This window comes from Nesoenas mayeri (assembly GCF_963082525.1).
Source record: "Nesoenas mayeri genome assembly, chromosome: 1".
In the NCBI taxonomy this organism is placed as follows: domain Eukaryota; kingdom Metazoa; phylum Chordata; class Aves; order Columbiformes; family Columbidae; genus Nesoenas; species Nesoenas mayeri.
In genome coordinates this window covers 198,352,122-198,369,647 of record NC_137541.1, presented here as the reverse complement: position 1 = coordinate 198,369,647, position 17,526 = coordinate 198,352,122, and the positions used below count along the sequence as shown (strand labels likewise).

Below are 17,526 nucleotides of genomic sequence, written 5' to 3'. Positions count from 1 at the left end.
CAAACTTGTGATGGCAGAAAAACTGAGTGCTGAAATTATTCAGCATTTTTGACTGATATTAACAAAAATCACTCATGTTACTGGAATGCATAAACTGGGTTCCCATATGTATGGTAAGTAAAATAATGTTTATGCTCTTGCCAGCATGGAAAAGGTCTCAGCTGCAATAGCGTGTTTGGAGTCAAGCAGATTGCTGAGCTCTGGTTGGAAAGGTTCCATGGAGCCCAACAGGAATTTTTGTGATGTAGCTTCTGTGTCGTGGCAGCCAGCCAGAGGTGGGTGTCTCATAGAATCATTTGGGTTGGAAAAGGTCTTTAAGATCATTTAGTCCAGCCGCTAACCTGACACTGCCAAGTCCACATCTAAACCATGTTCTTAACCTCATCTATGCATCTTTTAAACACCTTCAGGGATGGTGACTCCACCACTTCCCTGGGCAGCCTGTTCCAGTTCCTGACAAGCCTTTCCACGAAGAAATTTTTGCTAATAACCAGCCTAAACCTCCCTTGGTGCAACTTAAGGCCATTTTCTAAGGGTTTTGCCATGTAGATATCCACAAGTTATCTGAATGTCTAAGCTCCCATTTCAGACAATGGATTTTAGAGACTGATTCAACTGACCATATGACATGGACTTTAAGATAAGATCAATTGCTCTCTATACTTCATTGAGTGTATTGGCTAGGTCTCAATCAACAATAACAGAAGTTTAAACACCCAGGACACATATGAGAACCTACAGTGTAGACTCCTAAACTGAGGAATATATTTCTAACAGCAAGGACAGCTGAGCACCAGAGTAGATGGCCTGAAGAGGCTGCAGGTGTGCTAACTCTGGAAGCTGTCAGGTACAGGCTGGACTTCTTTCAGAACGGTTTTGGTATTGCTGTCCTTGTTGGAGGTACAGAGCCTCTTCGGAAACCTGAAAAGGGAAACAGTAAATGTTAGTATGAGAGGGAGAAATGTAAATATGTATCATCACCATTTTTTTTCTGATATATGAGCAAGTTTTGTTCTGAAGGACCTCAATATAGGATGAAAATTTTAACTGTGTTGGGAAGTACTTCACTTAGTTTCTCAAATGTCAGGGAAAAACAATTTAGTTAGTATATGATTCTACACTCACTGTAATGTAGCATCCCCTAACTATATCTCAGTTCAACCGAGCAGACATCATTCCTGGGAAAAGCAAATTACTTTATACCTTCCAATGCGAGTTCCATTGCTTGTCTGGAGTGATTGACTGAAGTTAATGCAGGACATTGCAAAAGCAGAAGCAACAGTACAGTAATGGTATTTGAAATGACTAGGACAATACTCCAAAAGATACAGCTTTTGTAAATGTAAAGAGATTTAGCCTCATGGTTCTTAGTCCAAGGAAAATTCATGGTTGATGATCCTTAATCCATCTTGATTTCCAGACAGGAACAAGAAGAACTGCGTTTGTTAGATACTACTCCAAGGTCTTTGCAACAACTCACAGGATCCTGGGATTTGTGAAAAGCTGCTTAACTTCTCTAACTCTGTTTCTAAACTAATGATATTTCACTATAAATATTTTTATAGACTATTTTATATAGTTCCTGATCCAATACCTCTGTTTCTTTCTTGGTTTTGTAGTTTGTGGCTTTTTGGTTGTGTTTTTTTTTTTTTTTTTTCTTTCTTAGTTAAGTCCTTATTTCTTCTATCCTTTTTTTTCTTTTATTCTCCGAAGGCATCATGGGCATGTTTTAACACATACAGCCAAAGAAGAGATGCAGATTAATCAGATGTGTCCGGTGCCTGAGATGGGAACATTAGGAAATCATGTGTTGTGGCTTGCACATGGAGGTTCTGCTGCTTTGCACATTTCTGCAAAGGGTCTATGGCCAAATTTTAATGTGACCAAGAGGATATTGAGTCAAGCAGAGGGTGAGAGGTGACAGCTGGTTGTTTTCCAGGAAACTTTAAATAAATTACTTTCCAAAGCAGCCCGTGGCAAGCTAGAGAGTCCTGGACTCCAGTATTAGCTGTGGGAGCTGTTTATGTATTTGAAGAGTCATTGAATGAAAAACTTAAACAGCATCAGGAAGAGGAAGCAGAAGCAGTGGCTTACCTCTGTCTTGGGAATTTCCATGGTTTTGGGCTGCAAAGTCATGTCTCATTTCAATGTCTGCACTTGCTTCCTACTGCATGCCCTTCAGCACATCTCCCTTGAATGAGGGAAGAAGAGATTTCAGTCATCTGCTCTTCCCATGGTGTGGCAGCTAGCCGCAAGAACTTGTCTTCAGACAAAAATCTCAAGACCCAACAGGAAGAAACACAAATATGCCAAAATGAAATGGAAACATCTCAAAGTACGTGGTGTCTACACAGTCCCTCATTTTGTTTGTGGGATTGTTGCATTGTACCTGCACCTGAACAGCACAGTCTGTTATGGCCTCTCACCAAACCCCATTTCTTGCCCTTTTCATGGACCAGGCCTCTGTCCTGTGTGCAGAAGTGTGTTGGTATCTCAGTGACAGCCCTTGGGGTCGGATCAGGGGCTGAAGATCCATGTGTCTGTGGTACTGTGACTGGAGACACCAGGGTGTATGTGTGTCAGTTTGGTACATATGTGTAACTGCAAGTGCTAATGAAGATCCAGCTGGATTAGCCAATGAGTAGGATGACAGGTTGAGAGCAAAGCATCCATAAGCCAGGGAAGGATACTGGAGAGACCAAGGTTCTGTGGATTGGCTGCTGCAGGGATCGAGGGCCCAAGCCAGCACCTGGTGACACTGTGGGATCTGGGGTCATCAGAGACATGTTGGCCCTGTCTCTGTTTAACCAATGGAGAGAGATCAACTTTACCCTTACCTACCCCCTAATTGTTCTTCAGAAACAGTTGTTGCCTGGAACACAGGCATCAATACACTTTGGACACCTCAAATCACACTGTCAGGTCTTGGGCTCATCTACTAAGTCACTGCTAAGGCCAAACTGGGTGCCTAAGGAAGAGCAGATTGACCGTGTGGTTAAGAAAGGGCCAGAGTTTTCGAGGGTTTTTCCATCATACACCCAGGCAGTACGAGTTTGTGTCTCCCTCTATTAGCAATAATCCTGGTTTATTTGCACACTTTCTCCTCAGCAAAACTGCACTGTTGTTGTTTGTGCTGAGGCAAGAGACCTCAAAGTGTCCCTTTTCTAGGTGCTGTATTCGCCATTCCTCGTTCATTAGGTCTGCAGAGGAGTATAAGCAATGCCAGGCATCTATCCAGCATGTTTCCTCTTTCCAGAATTGACTGAAAAGGACATTTAGACAGAAGCATAAGAGAAGTATTTCTCCAGAAGAGTTTCCCAGCCTCGAACAACTTTCTGTCCTAGGGATTTCCATTTACTTTGCACCTCACTTACCTAGGGCTTGCATTTGACTCTTCAGGCTATTTCCCTTTTCTCCTAGTTATATCGGATAATATTTTAAAATATTCTAATGGCTTTCATCCTTCTTTCCCTGTGGTGAATCTTCGACGCACACCTCTGACTAAACCATGAAAAAATAAATTCATAGGGTGAATCATAGTGGGGCTTCCCTGAATCAAAGTCTCTCACTACAGAATTACTGTAGAAAAAGGAACTTTGATTAGTAGTTCTGTAATTTTAATACTACAAATATCAAAAGTGGTACTTCATAATTCTAAGAATTGTTTACTGTTCTAATTTGTCACAACGATGCTGGTAATTGTTTTCTCAATAGCAGGTGGCACTACAAAGTACAGTCGTCATTCTTGCAGGAAGTACTTTTATGTCCATTCTATGCTGTTATGCATATCCTAATCTCTTCATGTGTTTCTAATCTATTTTTAAGCAACAAAATAAAAATATTTCTGCAAATCCAGCAAGTTGTCTTGAAACAAGCTGTTTCCTTGGAGGATGTCACTTTTCATGCAAGGACTGGAGTGACAAAGATATAAATTATGTCACCGTGCAGCAATATTAATCTGACTGCCAGATATTTCCATGAAGTTTAAGAATTCATTAGGAATTTCTCCTAATGAGCCAAGTACATTTTAATCCCGAGATCAAAAAGCCAAAGGCACCTCTCCAAGCCAGATGTCTTAAAGTTTGCACAAGCTTGTGGCTTAACGTCACCCAATGTTAAACAGTTCCTTTATAGAAATGCTGTTGATTCTGCTCAAAGAGAATGATCAGTCAGTCTGTTTACGAAACAGAGTGCTGTGCTGGGCAGTGTTAGGAGCACAACAATATAGTTCAAACCACATTGAAGTCCAAAGGCCGTTGTGATAGGGCTCAGGATGTCGGGTGCTGAATCAGTCCTAATTATTCTATTGTAGAAAAGCAATTCAATGTGACAGATCACAGGCTGTGGCAGTGCCCGAGTTACACCTCAGTGACTTGCACAGTCTCAGACATGGCATCATCAATTAAGAGAAGGGAAGGAGGACCACTTTCCATGGCAAGCACCTGTTCCCTGAACACGGGAAAATCAAATCACATTCTTCATCCCTGTATCTCAGCTGTTGCCTGGGCTGGGAACCTGCTCTACTGTGTCTCAGACAGGACTTCACCGATGGCAAAGGGGCCCTGGGATGCCTTGCAGAGCCAGCCTTACCATCTTCAAGTCCTTTGCCTCTAAATCTGGATGGCATCACACAAGTTGTGCAGATGTAAAACTTGCCTTGAAACAGGCAGCAAGAAAGATCAATGTCTCTGCACCGATATGCAAAATCAATCTGCATATGCCCTGGGGCTCTGGACCATTTGGGACACATTGGAATTGCCATAGGCTCACAGACCCCCAGTTGGACACATGGCATCATTGCTAAAACATCCTGTGAGAAAGCTACTGCTTGTGAACCTGCAAGAACTGTTGTCTTGTTGGCAGGGAGCAAACACGAATGGGATGGCTGGAGATCAGATGGCAGTTCAGAGGCTACCAGGGAATCCTCTGGAAACAAAGTCTGCACCTTGGTAGCTTTTAACTATTTTCTCTGGAATAATGATGTCAGCTGAAAGATGCATCTTTGCAGTTCTGAGTTGCCTTCAGCACTTGTGAACCCCAAAATCTGCTGCTTCTGTCACCAAGAGAGAGGTTTTTTCAACCAGATTTCCTTAAGCCCAAGTCAACATTTTACTAGGAACAACTTCCTGCAAACAGTAGTTAGATGGATTAATTTTAATGTTGTTCTTTTTTTTTTGCCAGGATGTACATTACCTTTGTCTGTTTTACTGAGGTGGTAAACTCTTATGGGTCTTTTAGTTCTGGGTGCCCAAATCATTACACAATAGCTTTTTGACTCACTACCACAGCCCTACCTATTGTGATAATATGTATGTAATTATGCCAGGAACAATATCAAAGGGCATTTTTCCCTTCCAGGGAGGGTGAGTGTAAAGAAAATCAATAAATGGGAAGAAAAAGAACAAGCAGACTAAACTGTTCTTTTTCTGGGATAGTGTTGGACCTTCCCTGTTGGATCTCCTGGATTGTGTCTAACGGATGCATTACAGAGTCCTTGGCAAACAAAAGGCAAACAGATACACTCAGATGTAGGAAAAATGCCCTCCAAGGCAAGATGTAGAAAACTGCAACAACTGAGACCATTATAAGTAAAGCATTGAAGAAAAAGTAATGTTTGTGATCGGAATTCTAGAGGAGAAGGAGCTGCATGATAAGTCTGTTTCTTGTGAAGAGACTTTTGTCTTCACCCAATTTTTCATGCAAACAGGCTAGAAATTTGCTATAGCATGGAAAAATCTGGTACATTTAGAAGACTGAGAAAACCATAACTGAAATGCTTGAACTGAATGTATCACAGACAATTAACATAACAGCTTAGGTCCAGGTATCAAACTGTACCTCAGAAGAGCACAGGATATCAAATACAGGTCAATGACCTTCAGTTAAAAATGCTGCTTTCACTCACATGATGAGTCTGACTTGTCAATAGTACTGCAGATTTTCAAAATAAGAAAAAAAGATACCATCATCCAACCCTAAAACAGCTAAATCATATTAAGACAGATACTACTAGTGTCAGTTGAGCTCTATGTCTGCTACAGAACCAAGACTTCATATTCAACAATTAGTTTGGTCATCTGTGTGCACAGTTAGTGAAGTAAGGAAGGAAAGAGTCCAAACTAATCAGAAATCACCAAAATCAAGGAAGAACTAGTCAGATAAGCATTTGGGAGCCCAAAACCTACAAAACAATCATGAAAGGTTTAGGACAAGCCAACTTTACTGTGAGAACGATCTCATCTGAAAATAAAAAAAAAAGAAGTTGGAAAGATCAGAGCTGGCAGAGATGATCCCATTTAAAATAACATGATCTAGTGCAGTTAACCACAATGGCAGTGCTATGGAGGGCACAGGTAATGTAGGGGAGAATCAGCAGAAGAGACAACTGAAGAAAACAATCCAGACTCAGAGGCGGTTAGAAACTTCCTTAAGGAGCTAAAAATCTAGAAATTGTGAGCTAACCTATTCATGCATCTTTTGGGCTTTTATTGTTACAGCTGAGGCCATGGACTGATTAAGTCTTGCAGTTGTGAGACCACTCAAAAAGGTGTGAAGGAAAACCAGAATTAGAAAACAAGAATATAATGAGGTGAGTAACAAGGAACAAATAAGCAGCACTGAAATATTTCCTCCTAAATTCAATATAAATATTCAAGCTAGAAGACTTGAATCTGCTTCCCTGACCTTGGCAATATCAGACAACCATCAGACCTACTCATTTCCTTTTCCTGAAGCACTGTAATTAATCATTTTGACTCTAGTTCTACCTGGTTAGCAAAGTCTTGTTTTCCACCTCCACAGCAAGGTGTGGCACCAGTGTTTGTCTTGCAAGACTAAGAATGCCATAATATGTTTTAGACTTTGATAGAGTTCAGATTAAATTTGCTTAGATTCTAGATCCACACTGGAGTGCCCCATTAGAGTAGCTCTGCTACTAGGGGTTTTTAAAAAGCATCAGAAAAAAGTGTGTTGGAATATCTTACTGCATCTATACAATACAATTGTATGTATAAATACAATGCAGTTGCCTTGTCCTGACAGGACCAGAGGCAATGGACACAAATTGAAACACAGGAGGTTCCCTCTGAACATCAGGAAACACTTTTTACTATAAGGGTAACCAAGCACTGACACAGGTTGCCCGGTGAGGTGATGGAGTCTTTCTCTTTGAGTATATGCAAAAGCAGTATCTCCAAAGGCCACCTAGAGTCTGGGCAAACTGCTTTAGGTGGCTCTCCTTGAGCAGGGTTGTACCTGCTGAGCTCCAGAGGTCCAACCAAACTCAATAATTCTGTGATTCATGGAGAAGAGGAATCTAATACAAGACTTATTTTTTCTCTGATTTTTTTCCTTTTTTTAGAGAAGTTGTCTAATGAGGGTGAGACAGTGGCTACTGGGTGACATTTTTTATGTGCATAAGAGAAAAGATACCTTCTCAAAGACCTTAGATCTTGCTAGGTGTCCCTCTGCATACTTATGGGCCCTGTGGAGCATTACCAATTAATGTCTGATTTCAGTAGCAGGGATGTTTTGTCAGCAGTGCTGAACTGGCAGCTGCTGCATGTCTGTCCCCCAGGTCCAGAGAACCATGAATCACAGAATCACAGAATGTCAGGGATTGGAAGAGACCTCAAAGGATCATCTAGTCCAATCCCCCTGCGAGAGCAGGAACACCTAGATGAGGTTACACAGGAAGGTGTCCGGGCAGGTTTTGAATGTCTCGAGAGAAAGAGACTCCACAGCCTTCCTGGGCAGCCTGTTCCAGTGTCTGTCACCCTCACTGAGAAGTTTCCTCTCAAATTTAAGTGGAACCTCCTGTGTTCCAGTTTATACCCACTGCTCCTTGTCCTATCATTGGTTGTCACCAAGAAGAGCCTGGCTCCATCCTCGTGACACTCACCCTTTATATATTTATATATATTTATAAACAAGGTCGCCCCTCAGTCTCCTCTTCTCCAAACTAAAGAGCCCCAGCTCCCTCAGCCTGGAGGCTCAGGAACTGGAGGCCACATCCATTCCTCCTCTTCACATTCGTCCACTGGTGAAACATTGATATAGAAATACAAACAGTAGATGCCCCCACACATCCTGTATCCCTAGTTACATACGAGTCCCTGCAGCTTGCAGCCATGCTCCAGCTGCTGGTACTCAGATCTCTTAACCTACTCACCCAGTCCATCTTGAATTTCACTCAAATGCATGTTGAAAGAGCTCACCCACACATAAGACAGGATTTAGTGAGAAGACAGAACCAAATGTCCAGGGCATGGCCTAAGTAGCACACTGACCTGCAGCCTATTGTCACGCAACCAGCCCCATTAATCCTCTTATCTGTTTATTTTCCCAGAACTGTTCCTTCCTTTGATCCTTCCATTTCCTTGTCTTTGGTTTTCCCCTAATCATCCCATAATAAATTTTGTACATTCCCACAGTCCCCTTCAAAGATGCTATAGTAAGTTTTATAAAATCCTCAAATGCCCTTGGCAGTGACCCCTCAGCCTGTGAGGTGGTGGGGACCCTTTTCTATTGACACATGGTGATGGGTGTCCCCCAGACCATGGGGGCTTCCCTGGGAGCATGGAGAGGAATGGAGGCAGGTCAGGGATGACTGGGGCTCTCCTCTGCTCCTTTAAAGATGAGCCTTTAATCACACCTATACCAATAAATATCTTAGGGTAGTATTCATCCATCACACTTAAGCTTAGCCTTCTATAATCAGGTGTCTAACAGGGACTGCTCAAACATGCTGCCTCTCCAGCCAGCAATGAAAAGGAATATTCCCATCCCCAGCCACCCACCTCAGGCTAGGAGAGATTGTTCTTTGGAGCTCCTGTCTGTAATTATGAGTGATAGCTTTGATTAGCCTACTTGCTTAACTTTGAAATATCTGAAACTTGTTGAAAGCAATCCCAGTTGTTCTAGGAACAGAAATAGTAGAATCATGAAACAGTTTGGGTTGGAAGGGAACCTTTGAAGGTCATCTAGTCCAAACCCCCTGCCGTGAGCAGAGACATCTTCAACTAGATCAGGTTGCTCAGAGCCCCATCCAGCCTGGCCTGGGATGTCTCCAGGGATGGGGCATCTACCATCTCTCTGGGTAACCTGTTCCTGTATTTTTCCACCCTCATTATAAAAAATTTCCTCCTAATGTCTAGTCTGAAATGCTCTTCCTTATGGACTCCTGGCTGGTAGGGCTCTGTGTAGGGTGATGTATAACATGAAGAGTGAAGACTGTGTTAAAAACAAACAAACAAACAAACAAGACACAATTTTGTATCAAAAGTAAATACTGCATTCTTCTTTGGTAAACTAGCAGTCTTGATATTAATTATGTACATATAGACACATCAGTATGTTAAATACTATTCTGTTATGTACAGAAACACAGATTGTGCAGGGGCTGAGGTTTGCTGGCTAATGTTGACGTATCTATACATTCCATATATTTATAAAAGAAAAACTGTTTCTAGTGCAATAACACTACATTTTTTCCCACACCATTACAGATTTTATTTTCTTAACATGGAAACCAGAAGTTTGTCTTTAGGAGGCGTGTAACTCTCTTCTTATCAGGATCAAACTCAAATTGCTTTCTTCCACAGAAGAAATAAAAGAAGTCTAGGGAAAAAAAAAAAAATTATTTTATTGCAGGTGTAAAAATTCATATGCTTTAACAACTTCTGGAAAGAGCTCAAAAAAACTCTGAATACACTTACACTGAAAACAACATCTTCTCCTAGGTGTAACCTCTACAAAATGGTGCACGGCAGCATGGGGACACCTCCCATAGCAAACCAGGCATGCACAGACTTCATAATATACTTAATGAATCCCCTGACGCACTCCTTGCAAAAATTTTTTTCCTGTGTGTTTCTGCAGTTTAAAATATTTGCTGTGAGGCAATGACCATGTTTAAGCTATAGAATCATAGAACGTCCTGAGTTGAAAGGGACCCACAAGGGTCATCGAGTCCAACTCCTGTCCCTGTACAACATGACACATCAACTGTCCTCCATCCAGGATGACGTATTTCTGGCTGCCTGTGGGTAGGTGCTGCACAGCCTGGAGTGTGCACAGAGCATGGAAAGGTGTGAGCAGGTATGAGTTTGTTGGGGTGCCACCAGGTACCGGTGCAGGGAAGGAGAGATCCAGCCTGGGACAGTCATGTCCACATTGACCTCCGGGAGTGACGGCTGCAGTTAAGGATCCCCGGGTGCACATATAAGACTCATTTTGGAGGAAGTTGCTAGATTTGCTGAGGAGCAATTAACATGCATGGGTTTTGGTAATTAGCAGATGAGGGACCAGGAGATAACTGGGAAGCTGTGCCATTTGCCACTATGGATGGAGCCTTACATTTATTCCAGCATCTCTCTCTCTAAGTAACATTCTCCTTCATGCAGGAGAAGCTAGTGCCAGTTATTATCCTCAAAGAAGTGCCTTTTTATGACAGAGGGCCAGGCTGGGATAGCTCACAGCAAGTAGACATGCTGTTGGGGCGTCACTCTCTTGAGTGGTGCTATTCATGATGTGAGGTATGCATCAACATGAATACAGATATATCAGCCTGGCCCTTAAAGATGGCCTTTCCAGCTGAGATTTTCAGCACATCACCTAAGGTATATTATCACTATTTTTCCAAGGTATAAAGTGAAGCATGGGACCATTGCACTACTATTTCAAGGTCTTTGTGACTCCGAGGGCTATGGACAGCATTTAGAAATGCCTCTCTCTGTCCAAGCACTCTCAGGCCTATGACCCTGAGCATTTCATACAGATTTTGTCAAGAATAATTACTCACTTTCATGTTGAAAAACAGCATCGATCTTCCCCTTAATTCCAGGGAAAGCATTTCTTATCAGTATGGGCTTCCTATCCATAGACAGACTTCTTTTATCGTAACTGAGAAAAACGTTAAACAACCTGGTATTAATAAAAACTGCAAACAACTCATTATTAATTCACCTCACCTCATTACCTTCTACCTACCAACAGGTAACCGAGTCCTTTGAAGACTTTCAGTATAATTTAGATAGAGTTGAGACAGATACGATACGTCATAAATAATTATTACTCTATTAGTTGCACTGGAAGAACTTCTTGTCTAAGAATACCTAATATTTGAATCATCATCATCAGTCTGGTAAATATATTTTCTAAGAGATTGTACCTAAAGGAGAAGTAGATAATCTTATGTCAAATAACAGTTAGATTTGTAAGATTACAAAAAGATTCCATTCATGTCTGCTTTCTGTAAGAAGTGTTTATCAGGAAAAATCCTATTTTTTCTTAAGTTATAAGTTATTTTAAGTAATTTTACTAACGTTACTTATAGCAGGCTATTACGATTTGAGTAAAGTGCAGTTTATCTATCAGTGCTGGTATAAAAAGGCTTTGGAAAGTATTTTCTTTCTGATACCTTTGCTCGGTAAGAAATCTAATGATCAGACAAAATGCTCAGCTGAAGTTCTTCAGGCTATGAGAGTTTGAACTGAAATGTGGAAGTCTGATCTTCTGCTTGACCTACAAATGTATGGCTGGATAGTTACTCCAGGATGATCTCTGTAGGTACAATGACTTGAGCATTGTGGTGGCAAGAAGTTGTGTTGTTCATTTGCAAAAGTTCAGGTCACCTATTGCTTCTGTTATAGGAGCACCTCCTTCAGTTCATAGAATTATATGCTCTGTAGCACAACTGGATTGAAAAGGGGAAATAATAACCATGCATAGCAGATAATTCTTTGAAGCACATGGCATCTACCAGGAACTTTATGAAACTACCTGCTGGTAACTGGAAAAAAGGATGATGTACTCCTTACCCAGCAGAAATGTTTGGTATAAATAGTGAGGTTCTGACTGATTTCCTGAGCTGACTTGTGGAGCTGTAGAATGGCTTTTTTTTGTGAGGCAGTTAAATGAAAGGAAATAAATAGATAGATAGATAATAGATAAAAGAACTGTTAAATAATTGAATCAATTAAAAGGCAAGCTAAAAACACTCTTTGATCTCCCTTTCAAACATTTTTCCATAGCTAGTTGCGAAACTGGAAGAAGCCATCAGAAGTGTGTGACTAATGCACCCTAAATCATGACAGGATATTGACCATATGATTGTATCTTCTTCTATTTATGAAAGCAGAACAAGAAATATTACCTCCAAAATTTGTCCCCTATGAAGTAATATATTTTCCTCTCATTTGCATTATAAACAGCAGCATCAATTTTGGTAACATCCTTTGAAAAACCCAGGGTGTAGATTTTTTGAGGGTATCCAGGAAGTATAGTATCTCCTCTCACAACCCAGAATTCATTCTCTATCAAGAAAAATTCATACAAACATCAGAATCTCTTCTGGGAGTATCACAATCCTTTTCATGAAAGTTAATATTTTAATGGAAAATGCAGATACAAAATAATGGTTACTTGAAAACACTCTACATACAAGTTCTAGACTCAAAAAAATTCCAAGAATATATCTTCTCACCACATTTTATGGAAACTGAAATTTCAGTCTTCCTTCATACTTACGTTAGTTTTCCACAACTTAGGAAGAAGCATGTGTTATCATTTTTAAGTTCAATAGATCATTTTCCAGAAAAAAAAAAAAAAAAGAAGAAAATAATGACATTTATTTTGTCAGGAAAACTTTTCTATATTGATATGAAAAATAACATATGTGTTCCTTATCTTGGATAATATTTTCGTTATCTCTGTGATTGAAATACATCAATTTATTGGACTAAATTAAAGCTTGTGGAATCCTACAGAAAGAGCTCAAGTTGTTTTTAAGTCAGAAACAAATTCTCAAGGCTACTTGGAAAGACAACACAGGAAAATAAAAAGACAACAGTTTACCTTTAAAAATGACAGTTTCATCTTTTTCAGGAATTTCATATGCAGCATCAACACCAGGTGGCAGCCGTGGCCAGAATGAAGATATAAAATTTAAATCAGCTGTTTTTACTGCAGGATGCTTGCGCCAAAAATGCCTTTCAGAAATACAGAACAAGTCTTAAACAAAATCAGACATTCACACACACTAATGTATGAAACCACATCATGGCAACCAGGGCAAGATTTATCTGACTAAACCCAGCTGTGTACCCTGAATTAGTCACCCTAAGCTTCCTGTAATGTCAGTGGAAAGAAAATTGTTCCCATGGTGGTATTCTTCTCATCTTGATGCAGACATCTAAATTAGGTCAGATGAACTTCTTTGTCAAAACAGGTACTGTTTTTGCTTGCCCAGAAAGAGAGCCTAGAAAGACCTGGCTCACATGGCTGGTATGGGGTAAGATTTTGGGAATGAAACCCCACCCTGAGGTTACCAACACCACCTTAGAGGAATGGTTGGTGTGCATGCGATTTTCTGAAAAATAACTGGCTTTGTGGACTCCAAACACTGAGGTCAAAACTCACTTTAAAGTTGATTTTGGGAGGATCTGAAGCAGTGGAAGCACAGCCCTGCCACATGTAAAGGAGGAGAATAAGTTATTTTACCCCTTCTCCTGAAGTCTTTGGGCTGTCGTGCCCCAGAGAGGAAAAATTTGTCTGTGTTTAGCACTCAATCAATTATCCTTTCCTTTTATTATTATACTAAATCAATACTGCAGGTGCTCTTCAAGCAGGTATTGTGACAGGACTGGTAACCCTGAGGTCTCTCAAAGCAAGGACAGCAAGGAAGATGCTGAGTGTCCCAGGGCTGGTGGTGCCTTTTCCCAAAGCTTAACTCTCCCAGATGCCAAACACCTGGGACTTGGTTACAGCCTAAAGTGAAAACTGCCCATGTGTTCAGAGGCGCCACCTTTCCCCATCCTATTAATAGCATGCCCTATTTCAAAAGTGATCTTCCTCCTTACACCTGTCTCTCTTCATTTCTTTACCAACCTCTTTGTTTTTGCTTCCCACCTCTTATCCTGATTCCCCGTTTCACCTTCATGCCTAAAATGTCTGTTATTCTGGGTAAAGTTATTTTTCCATGTTGTAGGGCATAATTTAAAAATTATATCCAGCTGTTTTGCTTTCAGAAAGTTGACCTACTTGTCTTTAAAGAACACTATTTCTCCCCGGAAAGTGGTGACAGCATCAAAAGTTAAATTGAGGCCACAGGCGTTTGTCAGTGCAGGATCTTTTGGCTCAGTTGTGTCTTCTATCTCAGCAGATTCCCTTTGGTCACTGTGGGTGTTAGAAGATGGTCCTAAAATAAACAGTTTATGGAACAAATTAGAGTGAGAACTTATTCAGGTATATTCAGTACAAAAAAAAGTATGTTGCTGAAAAGCATTCCAAAATCTTTGAAATTACAAGCATTAGTTGATTAATAACTGAATTACCATAGAGGTGCTGAATGCCATTAATATCGTCCTGATGAAGAGGGAATACTGATGGGTCAAATTTCCTATAAACTGGGTACATCAGAGCATTGGGGTCTTTGGAATGGAAAAGTCCCAGTGAATGGCCAAACTCATGGGCAGCAACATAAAATAGGTTCGTATCTAAAAACAAAACACATAATAGGAGAGCTGTGTCTTTTCATTTGTCCTGAAAACATGAAGGACATAAGGTAGATCAGAAGATTTCAGCACTGCTTGCCTGAGCATATGAAGCTGTTATGGGAAATCCAGATGAAGATGAAATTCTGGTCAGAAAGAAAAATAATAAAATAATTACAGTAGAGTACAAGGAAATAGTCTGTAGATCCTGCAGAAGCCAATGTGGGAGAAGGACCCTGAACTGTGATGTAACTGTGTGGGGAGAGACAAGTAGGTTAGAGGAGTGGGAAGAAGGGGGCTGCCAGGTCCCTCAGCCCCTTCCCAAATAAATCTCCATCCAGTCCACGGCCAAAGTTCAGCTGGGGCCTTAGCATTTTAAACCAGAGAGCTAAGAGGTTTTTTATAGCTATAGAAACAATGTTCTTTCCAATCAGCGCCATTTTTAAGCACTTCTTAAGGAAGAGGGAAGACAGACACTGCACCCTTTATTTCCTGCACAATCTGCTTCAGAAAGGGCTCATAGAACTTAATTTCCTACCCTCTGTGCTTTTGGTCCAGGTTTCATCCTCATCGAAGTGAGCATCTCCACCAAAGTCCTTGCCAGGTGCATAGGCATGAGCAACAGACCCTCCTGGGCCATCAAAGGGTATGAAGTCGTTGTGACCTGAGGAGCAAGTCCAATACACAGCTGACTGGGGGTAATGGGGGTAAAAGAACTCAACCATGCACAGGAACCTCTGCTGATTTTATAAACTTTCAAGCTCTCCTTCTACACAGATTTGCTGAAAGCTCTATTTTTCACAGGGAAAACTTAGGAAAAATTTTAAATGATGCATCAGGAGTGAAATATTGGTTTCCTCAAGAAATGGGTGGATATTTACATACTGCTGCCACACAGGAAGAGGAGGACGTGGTCTAGGTTGAAATATACCACTTTTTTGTTCATAAGGTAAAATTTTCATAAACTCTATGTCAGCAGCCATCAGGTAGTTACCTGAACCTGACTGGCAATTTAAGTGTTGATGATCCAGGAAAGACTGTAAGCCAGGAAAGGTTTTAAGGACACAGAGGTTACGTGCAGTACCTGTACTATCTGCATAGCTCAGAAGAGTGGGTATGTTTGGGTGGGAACAGGTGAGCTGACTAGAACAGTGTATGTGTGCATGACTGTTAATGAAGGCTGCTGGTAAGTCTTCCCTGAGGGCAATGCCAAAAATATAAGCCTTGAGTCTGTCTAGAATTTATTTAGCTCACACAAAGCACATGACTAATCTCGGGAGTGTGACTAGAGCTACTCATTCAGTAAGCTCTGAGCATGGGTATATCCCACAAGCCCTGAGCCTCTTGTTCATGCACACATTGGGTGTCATATACTATGTATAGATCCAGTGAACAACAGACAGATCATTACAGTTATTTTCTCTCTCCTTCTCTTCATCTGCCTCTACATCCTCACCCAAAGATCTTGAGGAATTAGAGCCATAGCACCTTGACTGGGAGCTGTGTTTTCCTGTCTGCTTGTTCAGGTGGACATTGAACTCTCCACATGCTACTCGTGAGAAGAAATCATTAGCATCTAAGGTCAACTGCAGTAACTTGGCTATGACTTGTAAGGGTTACATAGAATTTTACCTCTGGCTGCAAAGGAGATCATTATGTCTGCATCACCTCTGTCCTTCTTGATGAATTTCAATGGTGTCACACTGCTCCAAACATTTAATGCTTTCTTGATCGCTGCATTGACATCTGCTGGGCGTAGGTCTGGTGTGTAGTTTAATATCCTTTGAAATATAAGGTAGAAAAAGAGTTGTGTTCTTACAAGTTACACTGTAGAGTACATTGTCTTTACATTAAGAATTCCAGGATAACTACCTGTATGTCAGAACCTTTTTTGCCCATCTTGGCTCTCCTGCAAAGGTAGAGAACCCAGCTACATCAGGGAAGCCACAGCGACGTTTATGTACCAGATCCAAAGTGCCAGAATCCAGCTTCCCTGTTACCTTCAGACCAAAGAATTCCTGCATTTCTTTTATTTTCTTGGTCATTGGACTATTATTTTTCCAAATGAAAGATTCCCCATCTTTCTTAAATCCATAGTAATTTTCCAGGTACTTCTAATTAAAGAAAAGAAAAACGAACAAATAATCGAACAAACAGCATTTTAGGACAGTCAGTGGTGCTTATTTTGAAGGCCATAAAAAATTATGCTAATACCACCTCAGACATGTACCTTTACTACCTTTCTTTCTGCTTCTTGGACACATGCATAAGAGAGTTTGTTAAAGCCTGGATGAATGTTTTTCTCTTAATGGTAGTTTTTTTTCATTATATTATGATGAGAAATATTTTGCAGTTTACTCAGAATACATTCAGAGTTAACATTGGTCTAACAAATTGCTTATTTTCGGTAATATACTCTCCACTTACCTTGTGCTCTAAAGTTACTCACAGTTCTTTAAAGCAGGCAATGAAGAAACTATTTGAAATATACGACTGAATCCAAAATTTCAGCATTAGTATCTAATTTTCCTATTTTTTTTGAGAGTAATTATTCAGACAAAATAATATCTTTATTTTATGAAGAGTTATGTCTCATTATACCAGAAATCACACAAATAACCACATTTCCATCTGACTACAAATCAAACCTGGACTGATTCATTTGTAGAATCAACAGATAAGTGTACACATCATTATTTTTAGTCAGTCTCTACAAAAGAAATGAAACAAGAATGAGTTAGGATTAAAGAAACCTCTGTCATCATGGTAAAGAATGCAACTCCCTCTATTTCGAGAAATACTCAATCATGTTATTCATTCTACTGAATTTGCAGAACTAGCTCCTCAGCTACTATATACTAGTTCCAGAGACTGCAATGGATGCTCAACAGTTGCTAAAATCTGCTCTCTGAAGGTCGACCTTCCTTACCTGGATAAGCTGTATGTCTTCTTTCTTCTGCCTTGTATCTGCAGGAAAAGCATGAGAAAGTGCTGCACATAATAACAGGAGAAATGAGAGGTTCTCCAGTCTCAT

At 40.5% G+C, this 17,526-nt stretch overlaps 1 protein-coding gene across 1 annotated transcript; it reads right to left on the bottom strand.

Annotated features, from left to right (window-relative positions):
- Window positions 1–9,517: 9,517 nt before the first annotated feature.
- Window positions 9,518–17,526, bottom strand: LOC308052431 (stromelysin-1-like; the record flags this gene model as incomplete). Its single annotated transcript, XM_080363196.1, has 10 exons — window positions 9,518–9,618; window positions 10,802–10,902; window positions 12,155–12,314; window positions 12,856–12,989; window positions 14,041–14,197; window positions 14,334–14,495; window positions 15,031–15,156; window positions 16,125–16,273; window positions 16,365–16,606; window positions 17,422–17,526. The coding sequence occupies 10 exons, from the start codon at window positions 17,524–17,526 to the stop codon at window positions 9,518–9,520; spliced, it is 1,437 nt and encodes a 478-aa protein (XP_080219322.1).